This window comes from Lygodium microphyllum, chromosome 12 (assembly GCF_053477565.2).
Source record: "Lygodium microphyllum isolate KBCC chromosome 12, Lygodium_microphyllum_v1.1.10, whole genome shotgun sequence".
NCBI lineage: Eukaryota > Viridiplantae > Streptophyta > Polypodiopsida > Schizaeales > Lygodiaceae > Lygodium > Lygodium microphyllum.
The window spans coordinates 48,837,787-48,863,197 of record NC_141146.1 but is presented as its reverse complement, the minus strand read 5'-3'; the positions used below and the strand labels follow the sequence as shown (position 1 = coordinate 48,863,197).

Genomic DNA, 25,411 nt, shown 5'->3' with positions numbered 1-25,411 from the left:
TGGATGGTTCAGATGTGTGAACGAGCTGCTGATGTACATGCATCAAAACAGTCCAAGCCAGCTGCCTTAAGACGGACTTCCACAAGCACGGATGCAGGACGAAACATCAGAAACACCATCAATTCTCCACAAAGAACCTTGTCAGGAGATCCCTTTGGAGTAACCAACAGTAACAGTAATTCAGGATCTATTCAGGTTGGTGTTCTTCCTTTTCAGGTAACCATTTTGATCCAAGGCCATACAACTTGCCAGAGTCTCAATACTTCATTTGTTCACAGGCTCCGAGTTCTATTCCAAAAATATTTCTCATCAACTGCTTATCGTCGATCCAAGAGCCATTAAGTGACCATGAGGTTCTCAATGAATACACTAACTCGCTCTGCAGCAAGATTGAAAACCATCTTTCTAGTCTTGTTAAAGATGAGGTTGCTGCAATACTTGAGAAGTGTAGATTGCAGCAGAAGGTCGCATATTTCCGTCAGAAACATATCACAACATCCAAAGAAGAGGCTGAAAGTCATTTACTAGCTCAGGCAGAAGAAATGTCAGCAGCTTCTATTGCAGAGTCGCTTCAGATATTCTTTGGGCTTGTGATTGGGAACGAAGGTGTTGTCCCAGAGTTTGAGCAGTTGCAAGCTCCTCTACTGAGAAGTGAAGCAAGCACTAGGGTAGCAAAGTCCTTATCAGAGGCTTATGAGCTTGTCTACACAGCGATCTCAGACCCTAGTAATGGTTACCCAGAAGCAAAGTCACTTTTACGGCATACTCCTAACCAAATCAGAACTATTCTGGGAATTTAACAGAATGTTTTTGCCTCTGCACAACATTGGGCTCTGTATGCAAGACTTGCTCTCATGCAACATTTGTTTAGCAGTGGTTTTTTGTTTCCTCCTGACTAGCCTTTTTGCATAAAAGAAAAGTAAGTTTGAGAACTTATTGTGTGTCCATTTCCACAAAAAATGTGCTATGGACATTCAAGACAATCTATTTGCCATTCACAACAATAGCTGGTGAGCATATACACATGGTGAAATCAATAAGAGAATCATATACCGCATAACAAACAGGTTGGAATTGTGCTAACATCTAAAGGCGGGTAAGGTTAAAATTCAAAATAAGAGTAGCAATTGAAGTCACGAGTCATAACACTTAATGGAGGGAACCAACAGGATGAATCTGTGGAAGTGGAAGCTGCTAAGGATTACAAAAAAACAGTTGTGCTACTATGAGAAACAGATGAATCTAATGCAGTGTTGGAGCTAGCCTATAAAATTCAGTAAAACGGTTATATTGCTTTGAGTAAAAATATGCCCAATGCAGTATTTTGAATGTGTTCCAAGTATCATATGCAATGGAAATTTTGGAAGTACATGTTGGTGACACTACTATAATCACTCAACATTACTGGAGTTGATGGTGTCACTGAAGCTTTCCTATGCAAGTTTGAAGAGTGGAGTTGATGGATGACTGTAATCAACATCTCATGGTCTATTTATTTTCAATGCAAAGTAGTCAGCCAATAAGACATGACTTGTGGTGGACTTTGTAAGGGTTTGGAAGCATTTCTATACGCCATTAGGTAATCAATCAACTTCAAGAAAGAATCGTTGATTTGTTCCTGGGGCTTCCACTTCGAGCTCACAACGCCTAATTTTTTAAAACATATAAGCAGAGCTCACAACACCTACTTGGTATATCTCCCCAGCTACAATGCACTAGATCAACTAAACTTACCCATAGTAGATGCATCATGTTCCTATCACCAAATGTTGATATGCAGTTTAGGCGGATATCAGATGTAGTTGCCAATCTAGTTTCGTGTGTCACTAACATGGAATCTAAATCTTAACCTGCTCAGAGACCCAGCTGGGTGCATCATGTACCTATCACCAAATGTTGATATGCAGTTTAGGTGGGTATCAGATGTAGTTGCCAATCTAGATTTATGTGTCCCTAACATGGCATCTAAATCTTAACCTGCTCAGAGACCCATCTGGGTGGTATAGTTGAATTCTATGTGCAGGTCCCTATGTCAGCATACAAGCAAAGACAATATGTAAAGACAAACTTTATACAGACATCGATCTCTGAATCTTAGTATTGAATAGCTGTAATCATTACTTGTGTCATTGCATCCACGCTCCCATCAATGATTTCTCCATTGTGTGAAAACTCTCCACTCTGCAAAGACTCAAAGAGTGATGTGAACAGTGGATAAGCAAAAGGAGAGAGATTAATGTCCTTTTACATGTCTAAAAGGGTTATAGGACAAAGAGACACACATAAAGATTTTAGTTAAGATCCGCTTCAAGAAAAAACGAAACCACTATGGGCTGTCATTGGCACACAAAGAACATCAATGGCTTAAGCTATAAAGTTACTAAATTTATAACTTTTTGAACTTGGGCTTAAGCAACTCAATGCTTAGGTTGTTTGAACTCCTCTATGACGGCTTTGGTGACTCAATGAATTGCACATTTACTCTCTTTTTTAGTTTCCTTCATCTTGATGATTCCACTTAGTTGCAGTTTAAGTTATATTGATATAAGTTCATTTATGATCCATGTTTTGGTTTCTTTGTAACATTTTGATTACTTTAGTGTTTTAACTTTATCTTGCATACTTCCATGCTTCTAAGCTGCTCGATTGTTTTCCTAATGATTTTTCATGGTACCATCCAAGTAACCCTTTTTCTTCTAGTATTGGCCTTAACTTGGTGTTTAGTATCTATAACTTTTAACATCCCTAGTAGTCTTCATTATCTAGTTCCTTGTGCTTTTTCATGCTATATATTGGTGGGACTTCCTACACATGCATAGAATGCAATGTTCCTTTTGTAGTGGTGGGAGGGGGGGAACAACAGTTTGGTGCTTCTTGTTGTGATTGAACTGAGGTGTCTTTCATAACAAGAGCAAGTTCATAATGGATAGGTGTAAATATGGTTGTGTATATATAGGTTTTTACAAAAAAGGAAAATTAAGCTTGTTGTAATGCAATGGATCTCCCAAGTGCATAAATAGCTCCACAATCGAGTCTTTCAAAACCATTCTCTACTTTCAAGTTGTAAACTTATTTATATAAACAATCTCCACATTGCTCAACTCTTGATTTGGCTTAGGCAATGAAGACTATTGATAAAGCATTTGGGTACATCTCGAAGTTAAGGGAAAGAGCCCAAGTCTAAAACTTACCCAAAACTTACCCTTAGGTGTTAAGGTGCATGGGAGAGATTAATTACATTATTTCCAAATGTTAACAATATTTAAACTAGATCTCAAATTTTCCATTGTGATTTTTTAGAATCCACACAAATTTCTATTTTTGCAGAGGGTCAATTGAAAGAGAGTTTTTACTACTATGTATCAATTGTTAAAATGTATGGTACCAGAGGCACATGTAATGAATCCCATAAGCACATTGGAAGGTGTGTATCCAAGCTAAAAAGCTATTTCAAATTGTACTTGCAACCATCAAATCAATCAAGTCTCTTTTACACTAGCAAGATTCTTTACTACTTTTTTCCCATAATCTACTCTTATTTTTTTGCTCAACCATTGCTTTGCAACATGGTATCAAAGCCTCCTTCTGAGAGGTTGTGAGGTTGTGGGAGGTTCCATAGCTATTGCTCAAAGTTCAATAAGCATTAGAGGTGTTGCTGATTAAGAAGCCCTTGGAGTGAAGATTGAGGGTTGGGGGTGCTAAGCTCATTGACAAGACAAGAAGGTAATCATCCAATAAGGCATAGCTTTCCATTGTGATCATTTTCTAGTAACGTTTGAAGGCTTTTATCATCAAGAGAAGGAAGAAGCGCAACCATTGAAGTGTTTATGCAAGGTCTATTTTATTAAGGTTCTTGTGTTCTCTACTATCCACAAAGGGTTAGCTTGAGGATTGTGCTTAAGCCCCTAGCCTGAAGGGTTGCTTATACAGCAAGTTGAGACCTTGCTTGTGACCAGAAGCTCAGTGTCTTATCACTCAAGCGCAAGGTCTACTTCTATCACACATACGGAGAAAAAGGAAGAGTAGGTTAGTCAGTGAAGCTCTAAAGCTTACGTTCAACATTGCACAGTAACTTCACATGCTATGGAGGCAATCAACATAGAAAGTTCATGTTCAAGCTTTGGAACAAATTTTTAGTGCTAGTCAATGGTGGAGACCTGTTTTCATGTAATCATTTTCTTCATTTTAAGCCTTTCTCTCTAAGGCTTAATCAAAATCCTTATCTTTAGTCTCATTCACACCTACCTGCTCCAAGCTAGTTCAACACAAAGCATTATTCATATTGTCCAACTGTAAAATTGTTTTCACATTGCATCTGCAAAGTGTTTGAAAAAAGGTTGTTCACACTCTTAAAAGACTAACACAGGATATTACGAAAGCATCAAAGGGGTTGGTTGTATGCGGGCTTGTCATTGACCAAATCTCTTGTAGTCTCCAAAAGTATCCTCTTTTTTGTAAACCAAAGAGAGATAGACATTGTTGTGTGAGCCACCAAGTTATCGTTTGGACTTGTTGGCATGCATATGTTGTGTGTGTGTGTGTGTGTGTGCGTGCGCGTGCGCGTGTGTGTGTCCTATTGTGACATGCTCTTACCTTACACCGACTGTACGTATTCTCAAGACTGGAACATGCCAAGGACATCCATGTTCCTTGGGCCATGAAGATCAAGATGCCTCCACATTTGGTGCTTATGGGAGCTATTTGAAGAATTTTAAGATCCTAATGATCCACAATGTAGAAGAAAAAATTATAAGGCATTGGGAATTATTGCATGGGGCCTTTTCAATGATGTACTCCACTACATTTGTGGTATAAAAGAAGCATGAAAAAAACTTGTTAAAACCTTTGGTTTACAAGCAATTATAAAAAATCAATCTTTTAATGGACTTTTTAAGGTTCGACTTAAATAACTTTGATTCCTTAATATCACTTACCAACAAATTTAAAAGCCTAAAGGTGCAACTCTCATCCATTGGAAAAGATATCGAAGATGATGAGGCAATAGTTGTACTCTCAGACAATGTTGATAAACCAGACAGGCTATGAATAAGTTGTGGTTACACTAAGAAATATATCTGATAGAAAGCTAAATGCAATGGAAGTTGCTTTGTACGAACAAGAGAGCAAGATCAAGGCAAAGACCCAAGAGCCTACACCAAGCCCGTAGCAATTGCATTCCATAATAAAGATTCTTCTTTAAAGGCTATTTGCAAGGTATGCCGGAGAAATGGACACAAAGAGCAAGAATTCTAGAAAAAAGGAAAACCGAGGTTCAAAAACTGTAACAACTTTAGACACACTAGCAAAGATTGTTTGAATAAAAAAGCAAACATTGTACAAGAGTCTTCACCATCTTATGAACAATGTTTTGAAAGAATTTTGTAAAACTTTCCTTCACTCTGGTTGATACTACATGAGCTAGAGGCCTTGCAGGCATGTGTATGAAAATGTATTGGGGGGACAAGCAGAGGGGGGGGGTGTGTGTGTGTGTGTGTGTTAAAATGTATGGTGCGAGAGGCACATGTAATGAATCTCATAAACACAAAGGAAGGTGTATCCAAACTAAAAGGCTATAAAAGAATATACTTGCAACCATCAAACCAATCAAGTCTCTTTCATGCCAACACAATTCTCTACTTGTTTTTCTTCTTTTTCCCATAATCTACTCTTATCTAACACTAGTTAGTATCTCCCCACAAGGGGGGGAAGCTAAGCATCGATCTCTTTGTTGTAGCATAGTCATGCATTCTACCCCTAAAAATAGTGTCAACTTTGGTTTAGACCTACCACTTAGATAGTTACAATTGATATGCTCTAGTTGAAATGATCATGTAAATAGCCAGCTAGCTAATTAGGTCCACCCATCCTAGAATAGAGCCATTAGGACCAACATCCATCCGCTTTCCACCCAATGTACCTAATATATTAATTTTCTAATTATGCAACATACCATGCTATGTTTATATTTTAAAATAGCTTTCTTAATTAGCCCATTACATAGGGTTTGTTGAACATCCTTTAGTCATGTATAGAAATACAATTGAAAATAATACTCTTATTAAAACAATTTGAAAACAACTCATATAGTCTACATAGCTTGTTCCTTCTAAAAATACCCAACCCTTCTCCATCACATATTCTAATCCTCTTGGAATAAAACCATTTACTAGAATTGGGTCTTTCAACATCCTCACAGGTTGGGCCCACTGAGATTCTTTTTCTATCACACAACTAGTTGAGAACACCTAGAGTTCTCTTAGTTCTTAGATCGCCATGGGAGCCAACCTATCTTTGCACTGGCTATTATAACATTGAACGGTCAGCTTGTGTCCTAAGTAGTACCCTTCTAGGATTTATAATAGCCACATCGATAGACCGGTGGACCTTGAGGGAAAGTCCACCATTGTACATTATCCACTCATTTGATCTATACATAGTCTTCTGATTGAGTGAATACCTTGTTCTTCAAGAATTCATTTTAATGCTTATAAGTAGAAACCAAGAACCAGCCAACTCTAAAAGCAATCCTTTCAAAGCATCAAATCCACATCAAGATATTACAAGTGCACAATTGCAATCTTTGAATAATAGATTATTCAAACAAGCACTATAGGTGTTATTCAACCAAGCAACATTCTAATCATAAAGAATAAATATATTTTTTATTATAACTTAATCCCTTTTAGAGGTTTAAAATATAGTCTATATGATACTATTCAAGGAAATATTATGATCAGTCCTTAAAATTTTACATTTTTCAATAATAGTAAATATTTTTCCTTCAAAAAATACACTTTAAGGCTTGACTACTTAAGTGTTTATTTTACCTTCTTCTCAATTGAATAATTCTTAGTCCTTAATCCATTCCCCCTCCATGTTAGGTCCCTTTAGGTGATCCTAAGCTAGCCCTCAAAGGGATTTATTCTAGTCTCGACATACTACTACTCAATCAAGAATTACAACTGTACAATATATATGATATTGTTCCATGTTTTGAGAGCAATGTGAAACCAATAACGTGATATAATTATTATGATGATGCAAAATTGATATTTATAATTTAGATATGAGAACATGAGTTAGAGAGGTTACAAAATGTAAGTTTCACTTTATATATATGCTTTCGAGTAGATTTTCGATAATTAGGCTATGCATACATATATGAAATTTTTGACAACTTTAGATGAGTTTTGGTAAAATTGTTGTCTACAATATCTTAACATTTAAGAAAATAACCAAGGATTTTTTGGATCCTGTTTTGCATAAATTATGTTTCATATGTTCTTTAATTATATATGCCATATACAAATAGGAGACAATCTACATTGGACAAAGATTCTCAGAAAGAAAAGAGGTTTTCCAACCCCTTAGTTCACAAAATACTGTTCTTATATCTTATGAAGTTATCAAACTAGTGCTATCAATAATCATCCGTTGCCATCAAGGATTGAAAAATGACGTGATCACTAGCTTTCAAATGTCATTAACACAAATTAGTAACATTTGCATAGGCTCACATTTTCAAGAGCTTTATAACAAACAATTACTGATGACATGCTGCTAACATGCTAAAAGCCTGTTAAGCTTGCTCTTAAAATGGAATAGTAAATAAGAAATAACAACGTATCTTCCATTTACCTTATAACATGATGCATTAAATGTAAGTAGGACTTTGAATAGTGACATACATATTGGTAGCAAATCATTGCATATAACGTTGAAACATGTCAAGAACTATAAGAAACCATTGCTCATTGTTAATAACAAGAACTATAATATAGTGACCTTGACTAACACCTCCTTAAGGACTTTTATTTCTTGAACTAGGATGCCATGTCCAAATGTATGCATATAATAAAAGCACTAGGTTAAAAAGTAAATCAATAATTTTTCCCAATGATAGGACAACTCCCCTAAGAAGAACCAACTAAGCACAAATTTCGACTAATCTTGCCCAAAAATAGGACAAATAGCCCAAGCTACATCACAAATAGCACATACACTAACAACATGTCACAAGGTGTTTTAGATACTAGGACTACCCTTGCTAAAAGTAGGAAAAATGATTGATATACATAAACAAATTTATAATTCTATTGACTATTGAGGATCCAAGCAATACTCAATAGAATTGCATATCTTTTGGTCAAAAACTACTCTTAACCAATAAACGACACATAACTCAATCCACACAACATAAAAAGTATCAACGATACTTTCCAATGCACTCTATGTCAATGACCAATGTAACCCAATAATAGGACCAATACCCCAATCAATAAACCACTTTTAAGTCATTTCTTAAGGATAATGTATAAACATGTGCTAACAAGTATATCGTATCTTTAAAAAACCCCTAAATAAACTACTGCTAGCTTTAGTTGATCTACTAGTTTATAAAAATTGAAGCTCATTGAGCTCATATAATTTCTAATAAGTCCATCAAGCTATAGAAGAAGCCTACATGGGCATATCAAGCTTCACTAATACCAGGTTAACAAGTTTATTTCTAACCTATTATCTTCATGTTGTCAAATCCTAAAGTTGTCAATGTCAATGTTGGATTTGTAGCACTATTAAAACTTATTGCTAAAATCATTGTGTAGACATGAATCCTTGAGTACCACTTACCATAATGAGTTGTAAAAAGGAAAAGCTTAGACATTACAACATTTAGTGCCTCCTTTAAGGATATTGATATAAGAAAAATAATATGATTGTTAAGAAGATGTTGTCAAGTCGAGGAGAACAGAGTGAACTTTTAAGGCTCTTGTAGCATTTACTTTTGTTCGATCTATGGGCTTCTATTTGCTTGAAACATCAATTATAAGATGTGGCTCCACCTTTGGTTTCTTTGACTACTCCCTTGTTGAGATATCGAGCTCCACTCGTGATATGCCAGGGTGACCGTTGTGCATTTATGTCACCAACTTATCAGTTGCAGATGCGGTTGGTACACCGCCCATGAATAATAGCTAGATGACAGCTATCCTTATCTACTCTAGTTTGTGGCTCAGTTAGTATACTACCTTAGTTAGTTGAGTTTGGTTTGAGACCCATATATAAGGTTTTTATATTTCTATGTACTTGAGTTCTTTTTAGCTTACACAACTAAGAAGAGGAAAACTGTTTTCAGCCTCCACCTTTGTGTGTATTCCCCCATTGTGCAAGCAAGAAAGCTACAAGTGAGACTCCTTCCTTCTCTCCCACAATCTTGACATGGTATCAGAGCCTTGTTCGTGGTAAGGAGCTCAAGAAAGCAAGCCATGTTCGCGGTGTTCTGGTAAGAGGACCAGTGTTTCTTTCATTTTTCTGTTTTGGGAGCAAGTCTCTGCAGGTAACATAGTCGGAAAGTGCAAGAGTGCATTGTCTCAGATTGAGACACCCTTCGCGGTGTAGCAAGAGAGTAGTATATGCTGCGGGGAAGGGCTTTAGCCCCTGGTTGCTCTGTTTTTTTGATTTGAGGCCATTTCAGGGCCTGTTTTGGAGGCGGAAGTTTTCTACACGCATTCAGGAAAAGGCCCTGTTTTATGCTGTGCGACCACTATTCTACAGGTCGGTGAAAAGTTACCACAGAAATTGCATCGTATGCTTGTGTGCAGAGACATTGGGAGTTACAAAATCATCCTTGTTTCCTGTTTATGCAAAATCGTCACTAGGAAGTGACTGTGTGGTCAAATACCACTTTCGCCAGTTTTGCAGATTTGCCCTTGTGAGGGTGAAGCTGTGTTTTTTGCAGTGATAGAATTTTTTGCAGTGTTCTGTAATGGCGTCTGATTCTCTTTCACAGATTGTAACTGAAAAGCTTGACAAGAACAACTTCCAAGCATGGAAGTTTAGAATGACGAATTTCCTTATGGGAAAAGGATATTGGGAATTTGTTGCAGGAAATGAAGAAGAACCAGTTCTTCCTGATGTTCCCAATCAACAGCAAATGCAGACATTTAAAGCATGGCATGAGAGAGCCAGGAAAGTTATGTACTGGCTGTCTATCAGTATTTCAGACTCTACGATTGTGCATATTCAGAATGCAAGTACGCCAAAGGAGGCATGGGATACTTTGTCAAAAATATATAATTCAAATACGCAAGACAGGAAAATGCAGCTCAAGCAAGAGTTGCATAATGTGCAAAGAGAAAGTATGAGCATCAATGACTACCACATGAAGGTGAAGAAGATTGCAAATGCACTTGCTTCCATTGGGTCGCCAGTGGAAGATGATGATTTAGTTTCTGTGACCTTGAATGGTCTAGGAAAGGATTATGCATAATTTCGGACATCCATTTCAGTTCGTGAAAGATTTCCTGATTTTGAGGAGTTGATTGCTCTTCTAATTTATGAGGAGCAGAGAAATGGTGGTGCATCTTCTTCAAGAGGAACTTCAAAAGAAACTGTCTTCTACTCAAATACTAGAAGAGGTAGAGGCAGAGGTAGAGGAGGCCGATCTGGAGGCCGTGGTAGAAATTAGAATATGCAGCAGACTCAAGAAAACCAGTCCTATGGAGGAGGACGTGGTAACTCTAGAGGCAGGGGGAGCCAAAGAGGTCGTGGTGGATGGCAAAGAGGCCAAAATGCAAACACCAATGTTGAATGCTACTACTGTGGTAAAATGGGTCATATGGCTAAAGACTGCTATAAAAAGCAGAATGACATCATGAATGGAAAATTACAACAAGGAAATTATGCATCTTCTAGTAGACAGGGTGATGACAGAAATGAGCATTTGTTTATGGTGCAGCACATGAACAATTCTGTGACAAGTGCAGAAGAAAGCAACGAAGTGTGGTATGTTGACTCAGGTGTATTAAACCACATGACAGGTCATGCAGAATGGATGCAGGATGCAAGAAAAATGGAAAAACTAGGTTTTGTGGAGACTGGTGATGATATTGCACATCCTATTGTGCAGATTGGAAAAATTCATTTGTCTATGCAGGATGGGAAAAAGAAATACCTGTCAGATGTATTTCATGTCCCGAATATCACCAAGAATCTGGTTTCTGTTGGTCAAATGGTTGAGCAGGGCTAGCTTTCACTTTCAATAGTTGTGAGAAATTTGCATTTTCTTAGGAGAAAATATGGTTTTCAAACCACTCAGCATGACCACCCCTTAGGTAAAAATTTGGTGAATGGTACCAATGATATGGACAACATGTCCAAAACCACCAAAGTTACATAACCTCCTAGGAAATGAAAGAAAATACCTAAGTCTTATAAACAAAGACGTTGATCGAGAGCTAGCATAATGTAATGATGGATTCCAAAGTCACTCCTACATGCTTAAGGGCTGATTACGGTTACTTAAACCACCTGTGAGGACACCTCAATCATACCATGCAAATTGAGCACTTGTAGATCATATAGGGAGCTATGGAATAGAGGAGGTGGATTGAGTACCACTACATGGATCATGGAGCCACATTCAAGCTTTCACTTCATGGAATCAAGGAGAAGGCAAAATGATGAGCACTCATATGTTCTTACTTTCATGGGATTTGAGAGAAATATAGATAGATCAATGTGTGAGAGATGTATCAACTGTGTGAGAGGTTGGCTACCAATGCTCTATATTATTTGTGGATTATGTTTTCGGTCCTCTTTTCTTCTAGGTAAAAGAAAGTACTTGTATTTATTCTTTAATATCTACTCTTGTATTTTCTAGATCTATCTATTTCATCAAATAATTTTTTCTCTGTTTGGCCTTCCTTTTCTAGTCATATTAGGTTTTAGAATGGCTATTCATTCTCTAAGGGGAAGCAATGCATTTGTTAATCCCATTTAGGGTCTTATTTCCCAATAATTGTGAGAATGTGAGAACCAAATAAGTAAAATCCATCTTAGTCCCAATACGAAACTAAAATGTTCACTTAAACAAGCTCAACAAATGACCATACTAGACTAAACACGTGTTTCTTTAAGCACTTCTATAATCAAATCCCAAGCTACCTCTCACCTAGTCAACTCAAACTTTATGCTTCAAATAAGTAATGGAAGTATACAAGAAATCTTAAAGAACATGGTGTAGGATACTCACCCTTCTTTTCTCTTTTATTGTGGTTATGGGCCATGCCACCTAAGAGGAAGTAAGGAATGTTATCATGGTCTTTGTATGCACTTCTTGAATTTTGTAGCCTTCAAAGCTCTCTCTCTCTCTCTCTCTCTCTCTCTCTCTCTCTCTCTCTCTCTCTCTCTCTCTCTCTCTCTCTCTCTCTCTCTCTCTCTCTCTCTCTCTCTCTCTCTCTCTCTCTCTCTCTCTCTCTCTCTATGTGTGTGTGTGTGTGTGTGTGTGTGTGTGTGTGTGTGTGTGTGTGTGTGTGTGTGTGTGGTGCGCGCGCGCGCGCACGTGCGTGCACACGCGCTGTGGTAGAAGTAAGAAGAAGAAGCAGATACAAGCACTCGCTCTCAAGCTTGCACATAGAATAATGAACTCTCTATTGTTTTTACATATTGTATACATAGGGCCTCTTTTTGGGTGGCACCCCCAACCCTTAAGTAGTCCCTTTATTATCTATTTATAATGTCCAAGTTTTAGGCTACGTCATGGCAGTTTGCACATAAGATTGTTAAATGCATACAATAACTCTTTCTTTTTAGATTGCTACATTTTCTAATACAATAGCATTGGAAGACATCAAACCTATGAGTTTATACAATTTGCATTGAAATGAGCTTGAATCTTAGAATTTACAATAAACATTTTTTAATGCTATAGTTTTCCAAAACCAACTCTAAAATGTTATAGAATAGTTGTGGGACTAATGTTACAAATAGAGATGTAATTAAAACTAAGAATTTGGAGCCTTAAGACATATTCAAATGTATTCTACTAATTTTTTAGCTCTTGGTCTCTGCTTGCTATTCCCAAATGCCTACCTTCACTTACCACCTTTTGTAGTGCCAACTTTACAAGCTTATTTTTGTTGCACCTTCTAATTTTGGTGCTTTTGGTAACTCATGGTGCCTTTAAAAGTTTCTTTAAAATTTTAGACTTTAGGAAGTGTTATTTTTGGCAAGCACTTGTTATTTTTTAGAATTATTGAAATTGGTTAATAGACTTTAATAAAGGAGGTTGAAACTCTGGATCCTCCTCTTGACTTTAATAAGACTTTTTCACAACTAGTCAATATGAGCATTGTCCATGTACTGCTTGTATTTGTTGATGAGGGCATGGAACTTGTCCAACTGGAAGTAAAGATAACTATCTTCCATGGAGACTTACATGTGGAAATCTAGATGCAACAGCTAGAGGAGTTATTCTATATGGCAAATAACATATGTTTTGTAAGCTTTAAAAAATTCTATATGGACTACAGTAGGCTCCAAGAGGGAGTGGTACTATAAATTCAATGCTTTTATGAAGTCTTATGGATATACAAAAAGTGAGACAAATTATTGTCTCTACACAAAGAAGGTTGTGGATGGTAGTTTTATGAATTTTTTTCATTATGTGAATGATATGTTTATTGTTGAGAAATCTACATCCCAAGAATATGCGAAGCCTGTCCCATGTCCTTCATCTCAAAGCTCTTCTTGAGCTACGTTTTCAAGGCATCCAACTCACCATGATGCTCTCAATAATAAGCATATCACCCACATAGAGTACAAAAATCATAAGACTACCATTAGGAGCCTTCTTTGTGCATAAACACAGATCCGTGTGAATGCATAAAAGCATCAAACTTGTAGTACCATTCCCTAGGCACCTTGTTAAGGTCATAAAGGCTCTTTCTCAACTTGCACACTAGGTGTTTCTTCCTACCTTTTTCTTCAAAGCCCTTAGGCTACTGCATATAAATCTTATAATGCAAGTCCCCATGTAGAAAACCCATCTTAACATCCATCTAATAAAGATCCAAATCTAGCTAAGCAACCAATGCTAGCACCAAGTGTAGGGTCATTATTTCGACTATAGGAGAAAAGACTTCATTGAAGTCAATACCATGTTCTTACTTGAAACCCTTGGCTACCAATCTAGCTTTATAAGCAGGCTTGGGATGCCCAGGGCTACTTTTCAATATGTATACCCACCTGCATGGCAATGCCTTCTTGCCACTAGGTAAAGGAACCGAATCCCACCTATGGTTAGTTTGTAAGGAGTTAGAATCTGCCTACATAGCCTTGTCACATGAGTGACTATCATCGTTATGCATGGCCTCATCATAAGGGAGAGACTCGCCTACATCTATCACCATAACATAATCCGTGGAGGGCGTAAAGTGCTCAAACTAACATTTAGCTCTAGTAGAGCACCTCAAAATAGATTGATTCTGCATCTTGGGCCACTAGGGCATCAATTGCTACAAGTTTTCTAGCTAGCTGTGTGAGAGCAAGAGGCTTCTCTTGAAAGATCACCCTACGTACCTCAACAATCTACATAGGCTGCTTATGCATCTTTTCCTCATGGAAATCTACATCATGGTTGTGGATAACATTGTGAGCCTACGGATCCCATAGGCGATAGCCCATCTCACATGCATCCCTATAACCAGGAAAGATGCATTTTAGGGACTCAAGATCTAGATTATTGTGCTTGTCCTTGGAAACATGCTAGAATGCCTCACAACTAAACACACACAAATGAGCATATGGTGGAGGTTTCCTAGTCCATAACTCCTCCAATACTTGACAATCAATAGCAGTGCAAGGGGACTAATTAATCAAGTGTATGGTAGGAATAACTTCCTCGATCCAAAAGTGATGTGGTAAGCATGTATGGCCAAGCATATTGCAGACTCTCTCTCGAATCGTTTGGTTCATGCATTCAATGATACCATTCTAGGGAGGGGTGTAAGGGGTGGTCAGAGTAAGCCCAAACCTTATGTGAGTAATTATCAATGAATGTGACAAAGTACTCACACCACCTAGTGACTAACAAGGCATGGGACCATATACATCCAAATGAACAAGAGCCAAAGGCTCACATGCGCTTCATGCCAGACTTCTTATGTGTACTACATGTCTACTTGCCATATAAACAATGATCACAAGACTCAAAACACCTATAGTCTAGAGATGGAAAATACTTCAAACTAGTAAGCATTTTCATTTCTTTTACAGACATGTGCCTAAGGTGACGGTGTCAACGCAATACATGTGAAACTGTTACCATAGATAAAATATAGTCAACTGATCTAAGTACAAGCAAAGGGCAGAGGGTACTAGACTTAGCACCATGTGCAATAACAAGATTCACATGAGTAATCTTCCATGAGAAATCACCAAAAGAAACAAAATAACTTGCATCCTCAAAGGTGCCAGTAGAGATAAGACTCTTTGTGAGAGCTGAGACATGCATACATCATAAAGAGTAAACATGTTGCCTGAACGGCATCACCAATACTAACTATCTCCAATGCCATGTCATTACCCAAAGGGATAGATCCAATCATAGTGTGATAGGAGTGAAATCACTCTCAATGAGGGGTCACATGAAAGGAAGCCCCTAAATCTATCAACTAACACTAAGTATATCTTGACAAAATATCAATCAGTTGTGAAGCATTCAAGGAAGAGGCTACCAATCTACCAATATAAGATTATCGGATACATCAAGCTGCACCACATTAATCTCCTCAATCTTAACACTAGACTTGCTAGGTACAATGCTACAATCATCATTATTTTCTTGCACTTTACCCTTTCCCTTTCCTTGCACTTGTCTTTGCCATAAAAGGCAGAATATGACCTAGTTTCCCACAATAATGACAAGTAAGACCTGACTTATGGCCATAAGAATTATCGTGAGATTGTCATGTATCCTAAATCTAAGACATCTTAGAGTCTCTACCATGACCATTTTCATATTGTTGTCTTCTCCAGTCAATGCATGTGCTATATAGGAAGCATCCACATTATTTCTATTCACCTCTTCTGTCAAGAGGGCACTCTTAACATCCTACAATTTCAATAGATCATTAGCACATAAAGCCATATGAAAAGTATCCTACGACTCAGGTAGAGTACCAAGCAGAAATAAAGGATCCAAATAATCCTTGAACTCAATCTCTTACGAAGGTAAATGGCTAATAATGGAGTGAAACTCATTCAAGTATGTAGACATAGAAGTCCCTTCCTTCATGCAAAGGTCCATCAATTGTTTCAGCTAATACAATTTAGAGACATGACTTTGCTTATCATAAATATTCTTAATATGTGTCCAAAGCTCATCCAATTGTAGTGAACTTGCGTAGAGAGTGATAAAATGATTGTGGACTTGCATAGCTCATCCAATTCATTCCAATCCTCTACCACAATGTTTCCAAGTTTGGCACCTCTATTTTTGAGTGGTCTAACCTACAACTTCTGCAATAAAACCTACAATATCTAGGTCTTCTAATAGTTGTAGTTGGTCCCATCTAGTTTCTCAATATTGAAGATAGCACTATCGCGAGAATAACTAGCCATGATGAGACCAAGCAAGTGCACAGAAGGGCAAAATAGACTGTTGTAACACCCTGTAGATCAGCCCCAAAACCATTGCTAAATCAAGAAAGAGACAAGAGATAGTGCCAAAGGAATGAGCTATCCACAAATTGTAGACAAGTAACCATTAATTCCAAGTGGTTGCCCTCAAATAAAATGCATAAAACTGAAATAACAAGCTATTGTAATAATATATAGCAATATACGAATAACCAATTGTGAGAAACTAAGAAGGAAGAAGCTAAGAATAACCAATACTAAAGACTGTCACAACTATAGTGTGTCAATAACCATACATGCAATAGCCATAGACGTCATGCACAAGGTAGGTCTCAAGTATATATGAAGAGAACTACCAAATGCATAATCCACTGAGCAAATCTCAATACATAACCTAGAAGCATATAGATACCATTGACAACACCCTGACAGACATAAGTACCAAGTCTAAGCCAAGATATCAATTGTAGACATTGAGTGGACCATAAGAGCTTCCTACTCATGGATTTCTTGGTAGATCTTGGAGGGATAGATTAGGTCACAAGTCACTTTTATGTAGCTTCTACAAAAGTCATATTTGAATGTGGTGTGGCACATATTACAATATATCAATCTACACTTGACTATGCTTTGTTCTATTCTATAGTGTACCATTGGACTTACATGATTACATAGATGCAATTTGGTCTGCTAGCATTTCAAATAGGAGATCTACCATTGGTTTTATGTTTTCCTTTGTGAGTGTTACTGTTATGTGGAGTAGTAAGAAATATTTTATAGTTGTGGTTGTCTTGTATTGAAGTAGAGTACAAGGGTGATGCAATTGTAGCATGTGAGGTAGCTTAGCTATGCAAGAAGCTACTTGGTGATCTGGGGATGCAAGTGGATAAGAAGGGTAACATCTACTATGATAGCCTTAGGAGCATTGAGTTGAGCAAGAACCCATAGGGTGCCTAATAAGTTTTCCAAGTTACTATATGTGGAAAAGGACATGTTCATTTTTGTAATTATTTTCTAAGAGCCATGCTCAATCACATGCAAATTGTATTATCATTCAAGCTTACATTTGGAAGATCCCTAGAAAATGTGGATATTTTAGGCAATCTATATTTTTTTTTGTATAAACCATATCAACATAAGTCAAAATGCATAAAAAATGAATGAGTAGTCATGAGATTAGTGGAAAAAAGGTGAGAGGGTAGCTTGTTCTTAGAAGCAAGGGGTTAGCTTAAGTGGAAAAGCAAGCATCCTACTTGTCGTTTTGAAGATAAGGGTCTACTTATATCTATTAACACATAAGAAGAAAGATGTTCTGATGAGATTGTGATGTCTATGGGCTGTTGTTGATTGGAGTGATTCAAGAATCTATCCTTGCTCAACATGACCTATCTTGATGCATATTTGAAGGTGGGCTATTTAGGTCACTTTTCTTCATGTTTATTGCTCTAGTAGCCTCCAAGGCTATTAGTTTTGATAAAAAAACCTCCATGTTAACCTTTGGATTAAGGTCAAACAAGTCAAAATCACTTTCACACTACAAGGAGAATATATAAGCATTTTTTAGGCTCTTTTGCTTAAGATAAATTATTGTAAATTTGCATGAAAAGTTTTCAAAAATATTTATATGCCTTGAGCAGTGCTCAAACTATGTTGGTATTGCTTTGCCATGGGTTGGTCATTGTGGTGGCACTCAGATTACGACTAAACTTGTCATCTTGGTTTTGTAGTTGTTGATAATATATTGATTGCTTATTCATTTGCACATGTTGTAGTGGTTATCGCTTCATCTTTTGCTTCAAAAAAACATTGCTTAACTTTGAGCAGTTAATGGCCCAAACTTTTTGTATTGGAGAGAACATATCTACAATGTATGGGTGCAAAAGGAATAAGTTAAGCCTATCAAATGCAAAGGGAAAGGGCATGAGGGTATCAGCATAGATGTATGGAATGGGATCAATGAATGATATACCATTATGTTAAATCTCTCAAAATTGGTATATTGTAATGTAAAGGATACTATTATTGAACTTAAAAGAAGTTAGACAACCTCTACAAGAATCAAAGTGTTGCATCACAAATTTCTAGCTAAAGAAACTCGTTGAACTTTGTATGAAATAGGGGACATCCATATCCGATTGCTTGCACAAGTTTAATACTATCTTTAGTCAGTTTTTTGCACAAAATATTGGCTTTGAGGATTTATTCAAGGCTATGTTTTTGGTTGTGACCTTACCTTAAAGCTATGATACTTTCAAGATTGCAACTAGCAGCTCGACACCTATTGATGGATTGACTAGTGCTAATGTGGAAAGCAACTTGCTTAGAGAAGAGATGAATAGAAAGAATAATGTATGTTCCAACAACTCTAATGGCTTATATGCAATAATAAGTTTCACATCAAGCAAGACTACTTCAAGTGGAAGAGCAAGAAAAAAGGCAAGCGAAATAGTGATGAAGATGTCAAGGAAGAGAAAAACTTGAAGACAAAGATTAAAAGGTAAATGCCATATCCATCACCAATGACAATGGTGGTGTAGTATATATCTCTACTCTTGGCGATGCATGCCTTGTTGCTAAGGATGATGGTACATATGAAGATTGGATTATCGATTCAACAGTATCAATTCGTATTATTCCTCATAGGAAGTGGTTTGCTACATATGATACAAGTAGAAAGGCATGTATGAAAATTCAAAATGAATTTTTATATAGCATTATTGGAGTGGGAGATATACACTTATCACTTGTTGCTAATGGTTCCTCTTTTGTGCTTAAGAAAAGAAAAGCTTGATAGGCATTGAATAGCTAGATTAGGATGGTGTTGGTAACTAGATCTAGACTTGAAAGTGGCATTGCCAAGAATCAAATTCAAGGCTCTTATACCATTGAAATGAACTTAACCTAATCTGAATTAAAATAACAAGAAAACCAAGAAACATCAATTGATTCAACTAGCCATAGCCATGCCATAGATGAAAATGTATTAAATCTATAGCACAATGGAGCCAAAGCATGGAAGCTAGAGATGAATGTGAAGAGTATGTTCTTGATAATATTTGAATTCCCTAAACTAGGTCTCTTACACCTTATATACCCCAGTCAGTGTGACTGGGTGTCTAACCCCTTCTCGTGTAGTTATGCCTCTTAGAAGATATGCAAAGGGATGCTTGTTGTTGCTAGAGGGCCAAAGTCTAGCACTTAGTACTCTTTAGATGCATCTAGTGTAAAGGATCACATTGCAAATATCATCAAATAGCCATGTGTATCTCTTTGGCATCGTCGTTTGGCTAATATTTCAATCATTAAAATGAACATTCTTTTTTTAATAATATATTTTTTCTTTCAATTTCTCTTGCTTTGGAATGTGTGCTCCCAACTCCCCTACAACATGGCCAACTTCCCTATGATATGGTGCAACCCGCACCTCCCTGTCCCTTGAAAAACTCCACTTCCTCCCTCCTCCCCCTCCCCCCTGAAAAACTCCACTCCACCAACTCCCCCACAACATGGCACACCCCTCCCTCCCTCCCAAAAAAAACCCACTCCACTCAACTACCCTACAACATGGTGTACCCCTAACCCTCCCCTCCCATGAACCCCCCATCACCCCCCAAAAAAAAAACCTACTCCACCCAATTCCCATGCAATATGACGCACCCCCCCATCGCCCCCACCCCTTCCCAAACATAGAATGGTATCCCTCACTCGACCCCAAGCATGACATAATATATCTATCACCTCGCCCCACTCCATTGGATCACAACATATTATACAAAACCCTCCCCCAAAAATAGAAAGCAGGGCATGGCATCCCTCACCCCATCCCACCATGTCGTGGCACACCCTCACACCAATGATACCATGGTATCCTATCACCCCACCCACCCCCAGCACATCATGCCATGCCCTCCTTGAAGTTATACCCAAATTGGGCTTATCTCCTCATTAGCAAATCTATTTTACATTAGTTTATAGAGACATTGAGAAAGACATTTGAAATTATTATTGACTATATCTACTAGGCACTCAATGTCATAGCTATCTAGTTAATTATAAACCCACTATGTTGAAGAATTCCACTGAATTCAAAAGTTATTAATAACCTCTAACTTATAATTACCTACTAATTGCTTGCCACTCACAACCATATTAATTTCTAATGTGCACAAATTCATCACATGAGACACTGTTCTATGAAAATTCATGGCTCTTTTATTTTCATAGGCTATGTACAAATTCACCATATTGAGATAATACATAAATATTTTGGATTTTCTCATTGATGTAGCAAATTCACCATCTAAGGCAATACTAGCATGTGGTTGGCCACCCATGCAATTGAGGATAGTTGATTTTTAATCCCCTCACAATGTTATGGAAATTGCTATGAAAATGAGATATTTATATCTAGTTGTTTATGGATTTTCATTGTCTATAATCGTGATGTTATACACAAGCATTGTGTATGACTGTGGTTGCATTGTGTTGATAGATAGATGGCAAGGGAACATATGTGTTCTATGTTATGGTGAGCATATTATTAGAAAATATTACTGAATTAATATTTTAAAAGATTATTCAAGTATAAATAATATTAGATGAGTCTACATAGTAAGCATACATACATATATACATACATGCATACATACATAATCATTATTTTATTGGTGAATTATAAGTTAAAGCTTCATCATCATTGATCTTTAATATTATTAATTTATTTGATTTGATCTCTTTAATATAAACAATATTAAATATTTTAGATTTAAGATATGATTTTATCAAAATAAGCTTTCTTTATAGAATATGTTACTATTTTCTTCATGTGATTCATTTTTAGAAAGCTTTCCTAGCTTTCTTCATAAAAGAAATATGATCACTGGTGCAAAACAAAAGAATATGATAAGAACTTAGTTTTATTATTTCTTCCTCATTTAGAATCGAAATTCAGAGTTCTCGAAATCATTTTAGGAGTTTTGCACATTTAAGATGGAATAAATATGTTAAAACATCATAATTTGACATTAACAAATATTTGTATTAATCTATAAGACACCTCTTGTCATACAAAACTTTCTATTTTCATTGATATTATATTTTATTTGTGATTAGATATATGATATGAATGTAAGTTGCTATGTACAAATAAATATTTCATAATGGAGGATGGCAAACCATGGCTTTTATCATGGGGGAGGTTGGGCCCTATCGTGTGATTTTTCTCTTATTGTTTTTGAATCTTTTAACTTATTGAAACTCTTTTATGTTCAATACATTTGTCAATATTTAAGTTTGAAATGCCAGATTCACCACATGGTCCGCTTCACAACACTATTAACCAAATCCAAGCACTTTAATCTTCTAGTAACATCACCTCTTTTATGCGATAATGTAGTTCATTTAGGAAAAAGGTGATGCTCACAAAAAACAAGATTAAAAAAGTTCAAGCATTGATGATAATTTAAATGGTGCAAAGCTTTCATTCTAGTAACGGACATGAACCCCAAGCAATGATGCCATAAAGGAATCGATAGTCATTTAGTGACCGCTATAACATAATCTTTAACCTCAAAAACATGCAAAGGATACAAAGTACCAAATTTAGGCCCTTTAGCAACAACAATATATTCTTTGTCAATTTTCCATACACAATCTCCAAAGATCATGCTATAACGTGTTGAAAGATAGGCATGTGAACCCTATGTATACAAGGATGGATAAGGGTACCTAGGTGTAAATGAACTGGAGGGCAGGGGGGAGCAAGGGGAAACCCTAACCCTAACTTCTCCACAGGCTATATAAACTGCCTAAAGGTCACTCTTGTAGTTGAGGAGAGTGTAGTAGTTGTACTTGTGAACAACTCACTAAGCAAAATCTTATTCTTGTACTTGAGCTCTCTCTCTCCCTCTTGTACACACTCTCATGCTTCCACTCTGATATTTCAACATGGTATTAGAGCCAACACTGATTCAACAAGCTTCCTTCGGCTATATTATAACCTAAGTGCACAAGAAGATCTTTTGCCTTGTCATTTACCTTCTTCTCCACCATAGCCAGCTTGACCCCTTGACCTTGGAGGAGCTAGTGTGTGCAAAGGAGACAGTATTACCTCTTGATTTCTTATGGAGACTTCATTCTCAGCTCAGGGCACTCTAGCATGGTGCATCACACATTAGACGTGGTGGCTAGGGTTTTTGAGGAAGCCATCAGAGTCGATGACCAGCTGAAAGAGCGGAGCTCCACAAGCTCAAACCTAGAGGAAACCAACCCACGGAGTTTAGAGCGAACGTCAACCTCTAGCAAGCGATCAAACCCATCATCCCAAGATAAGGGAAAGACCACCAAGACGGACCAAGGCTTGGCGGAGGTCAAGATGGAATTGGCCAAAATACAAGACATGTTGAGGCGACCGACGCGTCCGCATGTCCAGTGCGTGTACTGTGGAGGAAACCACCTGGCAGCAGAGTGTCAAGACCCTAGGTCAAGACCCTGCGCTAACTGTGGTAGGTTCGGCCACGATGCCGCACACTACAAACTACCACGAAGACTACCATACGCGCAACCCTACGGCCAGCCTTATCCGGCTAATAGGCCGCAGCCATTCTTCGGACGAGGAGCCCCGCTAGCCCTACTTGCGCCTAACGATATGAAACCAGCTGTCCCTAGGCTGGACATAAATCCTACCGGCATTCCTAGACCGCCAGGTCCCTATGTGACCCACCCACCGAGCGACGCTCCCGTACACTACGTAGAGGAGCCCAGTGATGAAGAGACCTACATATACCCTTACGTCTCGCATGACGACGAGGGCAATGTGGTCCTCATGGATTACCGACCCGTGCCAGTGATGGCATTAGGACAAGGACGGGGTAGAGGCCTAGGAGAGCAGCCACAGGATCCGGTCACTTGTTGGACTTATGGACATCCCGATCATGTCTCATCGCGCTGCCCCGAAAGAGAGCAGTAAAACAGGGACAAAGCTGACCAAAGGTGCACAGAGTGCGGAATCACCCATCTTTTCATAGATTGCCCAAAACGGAAGTCGCCCTCCGGTTCAGCTAATTTGCCATCCGTCCCGTTGGGGCTGTTTGGTGTTGAAAACCCCGATGGGGAGGCCACACCTATTCCCTTGCGAGTTATGACCTGAGCACAAACGAAGCAGGCCGACATCTCTCTGCCAGGACCTAGCAATCTTGACGCGACCTCAGTAGGAAAGAAAAGCCGTAGGCGGAAAAAGAAGAGATCGGAGGCTAAGGTCGCACTAAAAACCGACAGTATTACGACCTTACCTCATGGGAAGAAAGTCTCAGACGCAGAGGCAGAGACTTCAGCCCCTAAAACAACCCAAAAGGGAAGCGCTAAGATAGGGGAATACCCACACCCCAAGCGGCAATTAGAGGCCATAGAAAAGGCGAAGGAATGGGTGAGAGGCTCAACAGCACCTCAAAGATGTTGAACCCATCACGGAGGACGAGATCGATGAACTCTCCAGCATAAGCACGCCAATGTCACCGCCTCAACCTAAGTCGGGCGGCCGAGGCTACCATGCCACAAGCAGTGCCATTGAGGCCAAGCCTAGATGCAACAGAGCCGCAGATCAACCGCGGCCATTGGCCCGAACAGTCTAGGCTAAAGGAAGGACGAGTGTTTAGCAATCTCCTGACCACACTAGTAACCACCCCTGTAACTTTTGGCCTGGGAGATCTGCTTAAGCAGCACCCTGCCCTATGGCAAGACCTCAAGCAGTGGGTCGAGGGATCGCAAGAGCAGGCCACGGCAGATCCTCAAGACTAGGATGCTGAAACACAATTGCCAAGTTTGACGCTACACTCCGAGCCTAAATCCTTGCATGTCAACGCCTTCTGGGAGGGCTCGGAGATGCACGCAGTCCTGCCGGTCCTAGCCCTGGGGGACGCAACGAGAAAGGGAATTGTAGACATAGGAGCTGGGGTTAGTGTGCTTAGCCACGCAGTGCTGCAGACATGGGAAAACCCGCCTATTGAAGCTGCTCGGTTTAATGTCATGCTAGCAAACGGTATGCGAGTGAAGCCATTCAGGGTCTTGAAGAATTTGCCAGTAAATATTGCAGGAGTCCAGTTCTCTGTCGACTTTATAGTCATGAAGGGAGTGGACTATGATATCCTATTGGGTCGACCCTGGATGCGCAATGCTAGAGTTATCAAAGATTGGGGTAACAGCCTGATCTTCCTTAGCAACAGAATTGACACCGTAAGAATAGAGATGGACACTTGGAAGACCTCACCAGTCGACCTAGACGCCATCTCTACTATGCTCAAAGGGAACACTCAGGTCAAGGAACCCTATGGGTCCTTAACTAAGTATATCCCATGCCCAGAGGACGAGCGGGATTGGATGCACGTTCTCGCTACACTTGACCTACCGTTCTCAAACCATGAGGCGTACGAGCAGGCTATCAAACCATTTGGCAAGCCAAACGAAACACTCTCTACACCTGTCTACATGATGGTAGCAAGCCTCCATGAAGGGCCTAAGCCTGTCATCGTCCAAGTACCTTCCAACAAGAGGGAAATCCAGGGAATACTGGAGCACTTAATGGACTGACTAGCAGGCAACGGAGCCGCCAACCTCAAGCCACTCCAGGACCTCTTGGAAGAGTCCGAGTGGAAGTGGACCAGGGTACACTAACTGAACCTCAGGTATAACTGGGCTTTGGTTCCCGACCAACAAGACGAGGCAGAGCAAGCCTTGGGAGACGATGAGCAGTTGAGCGATAAAGATTCCTGTGATGAATACGAAGATTGCCAATCCTTCGATGATGAAAGTGAGGGTGAGGTGGATACCATAGAATACGACACCGAAGGGCAAGAAATTGAGCAGATACGGGAAGATGCTTAGCCGTAGAAGAGACAGGCCCTTAGAGTGGACCAAGGAGTTATGTGTACGAAATGTGATCGTGCTTGGTTGGAACGGATATGAGCAGTAGACCTTAAGCAAGCTTGCCTAGCCC

The 25,411-nt window shown here is 38.7% G+C and overlaps 1 protein-coding gene across 1 annotated transcript in view; it reads left to right on the top strand.

Moving 5' to 3' along the window:
* LOC148027739 (oligomeric golgi complex subunit) overlaps positions 1-934 on the top strand; it is a 76,472-nt gene extending 75,538 nt beyond the window's left edge. The window contains exons 10-11 of the mRNA XM_087689439.1: positions 13-195; positions 279-934. Coding sequence (XP_087545565.1) covers positions 13-195; positions 279-800 — 705 coding nt within the window. The 3' untranslated portion in view covers positions 801-934. The remainder of the gene's footprint in view (positions 1-12; positions 196-278) is intronic.
* Positions 935-25,411: the final 24,477 nt, after the last annotated feature.